Consider the following 10,750-nt stretch of genomic DNA (forward strand, 5'->3'; position numbering starts at 1 on the left):
GTGTTATACGAAAACAATGGATCGTGGAACACTACATCAAAAACTAATGATGTAATGTATGGTGATTAACATAACATAATAAAATAAAATATATAACCTTGAACAGAAAAAAATTTTAGAGTTTGTTGGTGGGCAGTCAGGTATTCAAAGATGGATTCTTTGACCTGCGTTAGAAGAGCTCCAGTGTATCTAGAAACCACTGGGCTCTGGATAACTTAAAAGTTTTACCCCTATACTTTCATTTTGTTGCTGTAGAAATATAAGGAGGAAAGATATTTCAAGCCTAGGTATTTCCCATAATCCTTAAAGTAGTGATCTTTAATCTTTTGGGGGTCATGATCTTATTTCAAATATGAAAACTCTGGACACTTCTGCAGAAAACTGTGTACACACAGAAAATAAATGGGTTTCTTGATTCTGAAACCCATTCACGGATGCTTTTATTATCCTTCGGTTTAAGAAACCAGCCTTTAGAAAGACACTGATTTCAGGTAAAGAAATGCAACATGTCTGATTTTTTAACGTGAAGAATTAGAAAAAAATATTTAGTAAAGACTTATTTAGTCACAGTGAATTTACATTTGCTCTAAAATATGATTTAAATTAAAATGTTATTTTGGGTGTTCTAAATAGGAAAAAGCCAACTCAAGCTTGAATTTTTACAAAACCTTACATATAATTTTCAATAGCAGTAAAGTAATTGCTTATTTTTAATTTTTTTTTTTTCTAGAACATCTTCCTAAGCTCCAGCCCAGACCATATTCATGTGCAAGGTACTGATATTTATTAACCTATAACATCTTTCTCCCAAAATGTTGTGAATCTCTGGCTTCCAAATCCTTATTAGTTCTGAACTCCCCCGGTGAAAACTTACCTGATTTGTGGACGACAATAGCAGGCGTGGCAGGGACTGAAGGAGACCGGTGTTGGGACTCCCGTCCTGCAGGTGTTCAGAGTGTAGAATCTCCAGCGCACCCCTGTCCACAGCCACGTTCCCCCACGTCGGGCTGCGAGGCCCCGGTCCTCCACCTGCTGCCCCTCCGGCCATGCGCGGCCACCTCCAGTGGGCAGCAGAGGCGGGCAGTGGACAGATGAAAGGTTGTATAAATCTTAAGGAGTCTTAAAGCAAACAGGTACTTGGAAATTTTTCTGAATATCACAAAACAGGGGCAGGAGAGGAGGAGCTTTTAAGTAGCAACAGAGCTCTTTTCCCTGAAGAGTTGGAAGGTAGATGAGAGCCCACAGGAAATATCCTTCAGTAAAAAAGGCTGCGCCTGGCCTGTGTGCGTTAGTCCTGATACAGAGTTTAAAACTGACCTGTGTGTCTCTGCAGCTCAAACCTGACTCACCCAGGGAAGCTTCATTTCATTTTTAACATTGTGGAGTTTGTGTCGAACACCACAATGGAAGTTCTGCGGAAGGGCGTGTGCACAGGCTGGCTGGCCACGGTGGCCGCGTCCGTTCTTCATCCATACCCGCGAGTGTCCCGTGCAGAAGGTGGGAAAGCCCCGGCTCCGGAGGTACTGGGAGTGTGCAGTTTGGGCATTACTAGAATTATTTGCCTGGTTAATGTGGTCTTCCCTGCATTGTCTGTGTCCATCAGGTTTATTCAAAGGAAAATGTTTGCCATACTTGATTTTTAAAATCTCTGTTGGAAAGTCAGACATTACATTTTCATTTACTATTAATCCATGTATTTCTCAAATATGTAAAGTGTGAATTTTGGATAATACAGTCTTTTCTCCTCCTTGTCATATTCATAGAAAAGATCTTTTTGGCTAATACTTTTGGAAGATTGGGCACAGGAAAAGAGCCATGTAAATGCTGAAGGCTGGGTGTTGAGGGACAGCCTCATCTTATGTATAGACTATACCCTGTGTCCCAGATAAATCCTTCCTTGGCAATCAGTTGACAACCAAAGATTAATTTTATGTCCTTCAGTTTTGGGTAGTAGGATTTTGCTGTGTTTCTTCCCTTTTTGTCTTAGATGTGGTGTACATCCAAGTTAGTGCTGTTAGTGTGGAGGCATAATGAGGGGGAAGCCCTTTAAAAACACGTAGGAGAAACATGTTCCTTGATTTTTGTGACCAAACCGTGGACACATTTACATCTGGACTTAGTGCCATCCTTCATGTTTGGATACAGCACTTGGCGAATCTCACTCAAGACCACAGCGTAAGGAACAACTTAAAGTCCCCCCTTGCCCGTGAGGATGGTTGCAATTAAACAACATTTCAGGCTTTATCACGAAGTCTTTTTCTGTGGTATTGAAAAAGTGAATGTGTCTTTTGTAGCGTTATCTCAGGACTGGTTTGGTTGCTGTAAGTTATTGGAGTTGAAAAGTCCATGCCCTAAGGGGAAAGTAAGACTTCAGTATATACTTGAGGGCGCTCATGGGAAGCTGCTGCTTGAAATTGCCCTTTACCGTGGTATTTTCCCAGGCTCCTGCCTGGGACGGAGGTGCCTGAGAGAGTGAGAGAAAGAGAGGCCCCCCCCCAATACTCCTAGGTCACAGTGCATCAACAAAATATTAAGAACCTGAGACACTTCCCTTTTTGAGAAGAAATATTATGGTACGGACATAAAAGTATTATGTCATTTTATGATCCTATAAAAATGGATGCTGTTCAGAAAGTTAAAGAAATATATGTATCCATAACCTATCACAAACACCGAGCATGGGTGCCATTCACACATTCTTTTTCTCCCTTCCGCCTTTTTCTTTCTCCTTTGTCCATTTTAACAAATCTTTATTATAGATTCCCTAGTATTCAGGCATTAGAGGTATGGGAATAAATTGTATGGTGCTTACTGCCATACCTATTTTGTTAGGAGGTGTAGAGAATGTTAACATTCACATGACCCACCCACACCCTCCAACTGGTAGACGGGACAGCTGTTGACAGATACCCCCTGTCCTTGGGAAGCGTAGACTGCCCCACCCATTGATGTGTAGTCTGGCTGCGTGACCACATTCCACCAGTGAGATGTGAACAGACAGGACCTGTGCCCCCTCTAAGCAGGAGTGCTGAACCCCCTGCTGGCATGGCTTGCCTCTCTCTCCTCTTTGACGGAAGGATGGGATGATGCAGGTCAGGGATGCTCTTGGACTTGGATACAAGTGGAGGGGATCTGGGCTGCAGTGCTGTAGCCCACCTGTAGCCTTTAAGGAGAGCCAGGCACAAGTGTGCGCTGCGGTAAACCGTTTGAGATCCACTGCAGCGAGAGTGGACTGATCCCGGTCTCCTTGCGGTCCCTAGAACGCAGCCCTGTGCTCTCGCTGGCACGCCCCTGTCCTACGCAGTGTGTCCTGCTTGGTGTGCTTCACGGGGCTTACCATCACCAGTCATTTTACAGATGAGTGTTTGATTACTGTCTCTTCCTCCCATTAGAATGTAAGTTCACGAGGACAGGGATTCTGGTCATTTCTCTATCTGTAGTGCTTGTCATATTGAGTACCGTCGATGAGGCTGGTAAGTGCGTGGGTTATGTGAGACGAGTGTGAGATGAATTACAGTCTCACTCCAGAATGCCAACATGCATCTCACATCGCTCTGCCAATTCTTCCTTTACAAAGTATGGTGTTCGTCCTATTGATGAACTTCAAAAGCCTTTCCTTACATTAAAGGTTAAAATGTATACAGTTACACCTAGAACAGATTCCTGTCACTTGGTATAACTCATGCATATGGAGAAGTGACACTGGGACTGAGATATATTTAGAAATGGATTCCTTGTACATATCCCTGGCACATGATTTAGAAGAAAAGTCTTCTGAAATTTTAGCAAAAAGATTGTCTTTGTGTATGCTGCTTATTACTCTAGTTTTGCAAGAACACATAACATCAAACTTTAAACAAACATAGCACAGTTCTTCATCTTTGGAGCAACCCCCTCATTTTTCCTTCAGGTGCCAATTTGCTCTTGAAGCTCTCACTCCATCTTGATGTTGATCTTCATTGCCCCTTTATGTGTAAACACAGAATCCTAGCTTCAGTTTGTCGTGCATTTCTCCATAATACAGATAATGGTTGCTGACTAGGAAGCAGATCTTACTCATGGGCCTAGGAAAAGAATTTGATTGTATCTCTTCAGTGTTCTACCTTAGAAATATGCCTGTCATTTCTAAAGCACCTTTGATTTCGATGGAAAAGAAATAATTGCAAGACAGACTTGTCTGGTTTTTTTTTCCTCTGTAATGACAAATGTGTTCATGGTTTCAGTAAGATTTAATGCTGCTATTTAATTTCTTTAGCAAAGATCATCTTGGTTATATGCCTTTGTCTAGGTTTTCTTTCAGAGTCATGAGCATTCGTTTAATATTCCAGATATCCATCTCTCCTCGAACAACCAATTTTTTCCACTTACCGAGTGACCCCTCAGCCCCCATCATAATGGTGGGTCCGGGAACTGGCATTGCGCCCTTCATTGGTTTCCTGCAACACAGGTGTGTGCTTTCTTTGACTACTGAGAAAATGTGTCCCTGTGATCCTCGGTGGAAATATAATAGCCTTTTTGTTTCTTCAGTGCTTTTTTTGGATATTGGACTTTGGTTGTAAAAGTTTTATTTTAAAAAATTACTATCAAATGTGTGATAGCATAATTTGTCACCATGGGAAAAGTAAACATGATGTCTTCAGAGGTTTTGTTTTGTATTAGAACTTCCCTTTTTACTGTAGCACTTTTTTTCTTTTTTTTCCCCAGCTGCAATATAGTTTATAACGTATGTAGTTGGGGACAGATTTCAGGCACACCTTTAAGCTGTGATGATGTATAGGCTGTTCCATCTATTTCTTAACTAGGTAAAATTGCTACTGACAGAGATCCAGTTATACCAAAAGTTTCAAAGTTAAACCTAAATGTCGGTAATTTTCAGCAGATTGTTATTAGTAGATGTGTTTTTGTATCAATGTAGAACTATTTGATATAAAATAAATTGTGCTTCTCTCCCTGTTTGTGAAATAATGAACAATTCTTTGCTGGTCCCCACATAGTGGTGTAACATCCTTTGGACAAAGTCTTTTTGTTGTTTTTAGTTTTAATTTTTTTCTTAAAGGAAGCAAAGAGTAATGGCAGACATACCCAGTGTGTCTCCTTGCTGTGTCATTCCTGAAACCCTTCACAGCAGATCATTCTGCCATTTAAAGCCCTGGGCCACTTTTCCATTACGTTAATTAAGAGTTAATTTTATTCACAAAGTTGCTATTAATATTTAATGTAGAAATTAGTGTAGGTTTCACACTGGGATATTTTGAATTCTCCACAGATGCCGTACAGAGCTTGTAGGTGTCCGTAGCACACAGATGCGCGTGCTTGTCGGGGTGGGCGTCTGCTGGGGGCGCTTGGGAGCCCTGTGGGCAGGACTGGTAACTCGGGGGCTAAACTCACAGTGACGGTGAATCCTGTCTGGATTGGCTGGTGGTATTTCTGACCAAATAGATTGGTTTTACATATTCTTTATATCCAACATCTCAGCTTTCTTTTCCACATAGAGAGAAACTCCAAGAACAACATCCAGATGGACACTTTGGAGCAATGTGGTTGTTTTTTGGCTGCCGACATAAGGATCGGGATTATTTATTCAGGTACTAATCAATTCTAGTATTGGAAGACTCAACAATGAGTATACAATTCTCATTTCAGATCTTTTAACTTTAAATGACAAACCTCTCAGTAACCTATTATATATTGTATTTCAGAGAGGAGCTCAGACATTTCCACCAGCGTGGAATCCTGACTCACTTGAAGGTTTCCTTCTCAAGAGATGCTCCTGTTGGAGAGGAGGAAGCCCCAGTGAAGTACGTGCAGGACAACATCCGGCTTCACAGCGAGCAGGTGGCAAGGCTGCTTCTTCATGAGCGTGGCTGTATTTACGTCTGTGGGTAAGTGGCAGTCACTCAAATGCCAGGTAGGCGAAGGCAGTTGATAATACTTATTAAATGAACCAGGGGCCATTAATAATCTAGACAGGGTGGGATGAGAGATTTGATTCTTAAGTACAGGAATAGAAATACAAGTTATGAAATGATTTTAACATTTAATAGCCAAGAAGTTGTCATTATCAGGGAAATGGAAGTGAAATCAATTCTTGCATTTCAGAATACATTGTGCCATATTGAATACATGTTTGAGCCTCTGAAAGTTTTATTTGGTGTTAAGATGCTGATCATTTAACTTGAAGTCTCAGGATTGATTTTGTTGTGTCCAAGAATATGAGATATGTGCATTTGACCTGGCTAAGGAAAACCATAGTTTTGACTCTGAGAATGTGGATCTAAAGATCCTTTTTTTTTTTTTTTTTTAAGGCATAATTTGTAATGTCAAAGTTGACAGTAAGCCAGGAATCATTTTTATGTTGAGTTTTATATACTTTCTGAGGCAAGATCTGTTACAGAAACCCAAAATTGCCATAAATAAAAATTTTGGAAACTTACCAACTTGTTTTAATGGAATTCAAAAAAACTGTGCTAATTAAAAAGGTCCTTTGAGTAAGAAATAGCTCCTTTTAATTCTGGCACATCCCAGGCATTTAAAACTTACATATGTCACCAAGTCAGGTGTGCTTTTGTTGTTGTTGTTGTTGTTGTTGTTTTTACCTGTGATACCAAAGCAGAAATACTGGTACAGTGACCTAGAATATAGATATAACAGAAACAGGTTTTATAAAACAAGTTTTTCTATTTACTTCTCATTACATGTTGTGGTAACTTCCGTTTTATTGTTTTTTTAAAAATTGATTTTGCCTCCTAAGTTGATTTTATGACCCGTTCATGGATTTTTGACTCTCAGTTGAGAAACCCTGCTTTAGGTTGATAAAGGGCATAGATTCTGGACATTGTGCTTGTTTACATTTTCATTTAGTTTTTAAAGAAATGTTTGACCTTCACTTTGTAGAGGATAGAGCTGTCAGTGTTGGACAGGCTGGAATTTTAAAGATTTTATTTATTTATTTGAGAGCACAAGCACAAGTGGGGGGAGCGGCAGAGGGAGAGGGAGAAGCGGACCCCCAGCTGAGCAAGGAGCCCGATGTGGGACTTGATCCCAGGACCCCAGGATCATGACCTGAGCCAAAGGCAGACACTTAACTGACTGAGCCACCCAGGCGCCCCCAGGCTGGGTTTTAGATGTACCTCTAACTAATAGAGGCAAAGTCAGTTGTACAAATACATGAATAACTGGTAAATGACAGCTTGGAGAGTATCTTAAATGTCCAAACACGTTAACCCAGAAATCGCTTTTTACAATCACTGGTGCTTCACTTTTCCCATCTGCACAATGGAATTGATAGTGTTCATGACAGTGGTCCGTGGTGGGGGCTCAGAACGAGACCCCGTGGCACCCTAATGCGGACCAGCCCCTCAGCAGGAGTGAACCTGTCCCTAAGTCCAGGGGACGCTGTCCCAAGTGGGGGAGCCTTATGCTGCTGATAGTCAAGTAAGAAGACAGAGGGGACCAGTAGGTTTGGCAACTGGCAGCCACTAGGGCCCTGGGAGGGCCATGGGGATGGAAGCTCCGTCAGAGTGGTTGAGGAGAAAGCATGATGAGGAAGTCGAGGTGGCCACTGGAGACACCTTTTTCAAGAAATGTTACTGTAAGGGACAGGACAAGTTCTCTTGCTGACCTGTTAGTGTCCTGTCCAGCTTTTACTCATTCAACAACAACTGGTGCCTCCTGAGCGCCTTGGCGCAGTTCAGATGTTGGGAGCTGCAAGGCCGAGTGAGACACACCCCGTGCCCGCAGACCGCACACTCCCTGGCGGAAAAGCCACGTCAGCAGGTGCTCACGGTATAGCAGATGCCATGTCGGGGCTGCAGGGGCACACAGCAGGGCCCCTCCCCCGTCCTGTAAATGAATAAGCTAAAACATGTCAAAGCACTTAGAGCCAGGCCCATAACTGAGTTCTCAGTAAGTGTGTCTGTTAATAATTGCGGGCACGCACGTGTGTGTGTGCACGCACCTGTGTGCATATGAAGGCTTGTAGGCGTAAAGCCTTGTTGCCCTTGGGAATGCAAGTTCCCCTGTGTGCCCGGAGAATGAAGGGAGGGGATGAGAGATGAGCAGGAGCCAGGTTTAGGAGGTCCTCAGACAGTGAAGACTTAGCTGCTCCTGGAACATGGACGCCTTGGAGGGGCTTTCAGCTGTGATGATGTGGTCAGCTTTGCCAGTTGGATTGGTCACTGGGTAGAGGCCTGACGGATGACAGGCTGGGACACCTGTTAGGATGCTTCCCAGAGAAATAGAGGGAGGGCCAGGGTGGACGATGGTAGAGTCAGTGGGAGTTAGATTTGTGAATTATGGAGGCTTTGGTAGAAATTCTTATTTCTAAACATTGATGCTTTTCTTTTTTTCTAGAGATGCTAAGAATATGGCCAAAGATGTCAATGATACCCTTGTGGAAATAATTAGCAAAGAGGCTGGAGTTGAAAAACTAGAAGCAATGAAAACATTGGCTACTTTGAAAGAAGAAAAACGGTATCTTCAGGATATTTGGTCATAAAATCAGAAAATAAAGGAAGAGAATGATGCTTTTTTTGGCTCAAAGTAGTAAAAGACCATTTGGCTGAAACAGACTTTCCATTTTTAAAAATAAAAATTTCTTTGGAGGAGGTAGAGTGGGAGTGGGTCGCCTTCTCGCAACAGCAGCCTTCTGATCGGGTTTTCCCGCAGCGTCTCTGTGCTCGCCGCGCTGGCTTCAGCCTGGCCTCCTGAGCTGAGGGGCGGCCCTCCTGCCCAGCACCGCACGTCACAGGTGCCGCCTCCAGCTCACAGGGAAGGCGTCTGTCTGTGTGACGAGGCTTCCCAGCATGGACGTGGGCACGCGCGCCCACCTCGTAGAGGGTTAAAGCCTGTGAACTTACGTTGCCAGTTTTTAAAATAGGAAAAATAATTTATTTTTATATGAAGTCTACCGTAAAGATTACTCCTATTAATGTATTAAAATTAACTCTGTATAGTTACTTGTTTATCCAGACAGTTCCTGACTTAGGATTGACAATGATGAGAAAGCCATACATGTTCAGTAGAAACGGGACTTCAGATTTTGAGTGTGGATCCTCTCCCAGGCTGCCGGCGAGTGACCACATCCTCGCTGCTGATGCTGGGCAGCGGCAGCAGTCTCCAGGGCCAGCAGCCGTCTGGGCCCACACAACCATTTTGTCACCTTCAATGCGGTATTCAGTCCGTTACATGAGCTATTCCCTGTTTTGTGACTGTAGGCTCCTGTTTAAGTGCTCTGAGCACGTGTGAGGTAGGGTAGGCCAAGCTGTGGGATTGGGTGTCTTGAGTGCTTTTTGACCTAACAATATTTTCAACTTATAATGAATGTATCGGGATGTAACTTCACTATAAGTTAAGGAAGATATGTATAACTTTATCAAATGGTTATTTATTACCAAAAGTATATTTTTGATAAAAATATATTAAGGTAATGCTCAGAGATTTTTTTAAAGTGATTTTAGAAATGTGAAATATATTTTAAAATTCTGTTATATGATTTATTTATCACAATTGCTTCTTAATATCCCAGTTCTAGAATTTAGGGAAATTTGCATTCAGTTTATAGGTGCGAGCAAGTATATATTTTAGTAAAACTACAACCCCCCCTACTCTTCCTCTGTGTTCTTTTTGGCATATTTTTTAGTTTTCGTACATTATCTTAACCCCATGATATCAATCAAATTGTATCCTAGGCTTAAAATGCCTGCCTAAATTAGTATCCTTATATTTTTAAAAATTCCTACTGCGTTCTGAATATTTATGTCCCTCCAAATTCCTGTTCCAGTGTTAACCTCCATTATGATGATGGTAAGAGGTGGGGCCTCTGGGAGGAGCTTAGGTCAAGAGGGTGGAGCCCTCAGGCCTGGGATCGGTGCCCTGATGAGAGGCCCCACAGAGCTCGTGGCTCCTCCTGCCCCGTGAGGACACAGCAGTCGCAGTCTGCAGCCAGAAGGGAGCTCTCGCCAGAACCTGACCCCACCCACACCCCACTCTTGGACCCCACTCTCCAGCCTCCAGAGAGAAATAAATCCCTTGTTTATGAGCCACCCACAGTCTGGTGTTTTGTTACAGCCGCCCAAATGGACTATGACAATTCCCAGTGACAAGTTCTTTTAAAATTTGTCAGAACAGAAAACAGTGTAAAAGGGTATGATTAATTTTTCTCGGCTCTAGTGTATATTGTTTTTTTTATTCAAGAGATTGGCATTTGAAAAACCTCTACCTGTCAAAGGTTTCTGGTCATTTTGAAAAATAATGTTAAGATTTGATAAAGCTTTATCGCTATTTAATCTCTAGTCTTCTTTCATATATTTTGTGGTGGAAACAAATCTAAAAAGCAGAACATATCAAGCAAATCCGGTTACAGACCTAATTATATGCAAATACTGTATGTATCAGCCAAAACAGACGAGATGAGAACATTAAAAAGGACAAAGAACAGTGTTCTTTACTGGTAAGTATAACAAGATGGAGTAAGAACTTGTGTTCACCTATCACTGTCGTCTATGAACGTGACCCCAAAGCTGACCCCCAAAGCTGACCCTGACAAGTACACCGTCCCAGTGCGTGCTGGCATCTGCCCTTCGCCGTCTCGTCTGCCTCCAGCATCCACGTTACTTTTTTTTTTTTTTTTAAAGATTTTATTTATTTGAGAGAGAGAATGAGAAAGAGCATATGAGAGGGGAGAGGGTCAGAGGGAGAAGCAGACTCCCCGCCGAGCAGGGAGCCCGATGCGGGACTCGGTCCTGGGACT

General features: G+C 42.4%; 1 protein-coding gene across 2 annotated transcripts in view; it reads left to right on the forward strand.

Moving 5' to 3' along the window:
- The window catches only part of MTRR (5-methyltetrahydrofolate-homocysteine methyltransferase reductase), a 32,902-nt gene extending 22,363 nt beyond the window's left edge, over positions 1 to 10,539 (forward strand). The window contains exons 10-15 of one of the 2 annotated variants that reach the window (XR_004300776.1): positions 731 to 773; positions 1,334 to 1,520; positions 4,329 to 4,447; positions 5,476 to 5,585; positions 5,700 to 5,882; positions 8,353 to 8,816. Coding sequence is in view for 1 of the 2 variants with exons in the window: in XM_032415308.1 (XP_032271199.1) it covers positions 731 to 773; positions 1,334 to 1,520; positions 4,329 to 4,447; positions 5,493 to 5,585; positions 5,700 to 5,882; positions 8,353 to 8,497 (770 nt within the window). In the remaining variant the exon portion in view is untranslated. Of the gene's footprint in view, positions 1 to 730; positions 774 to 1,333; positions 1,521 to 4,328; positions 4,448 to 5,475; positions 5,586 to 5,699; positions 5,883 to 8,352 lie in introns of both variants that reach the window. The other variant, XM_032415308.1, reaches the window with a different exon arrangement.
- The last annotated feature ends 211 nt before the right edge of the window (positions 10,540 to 10,750 follow it).

Source organism: Phoca vitulina, unplaced genomic scaffold (assembly GCF_004348235.1).
Source record: "Phoca vitulina isolate PV1807 unplaced genomic scaffold, GSC_HSeal_1.0 scaffold17, whole genome shotgun sequence".
Classification (NCBI taxonomy): domain Eukaryota; kingdom Metazoa; phylum Chordata; class Mammalia; order Carnivora; family Phocidae; genus Phoca; species Phoca vitulina.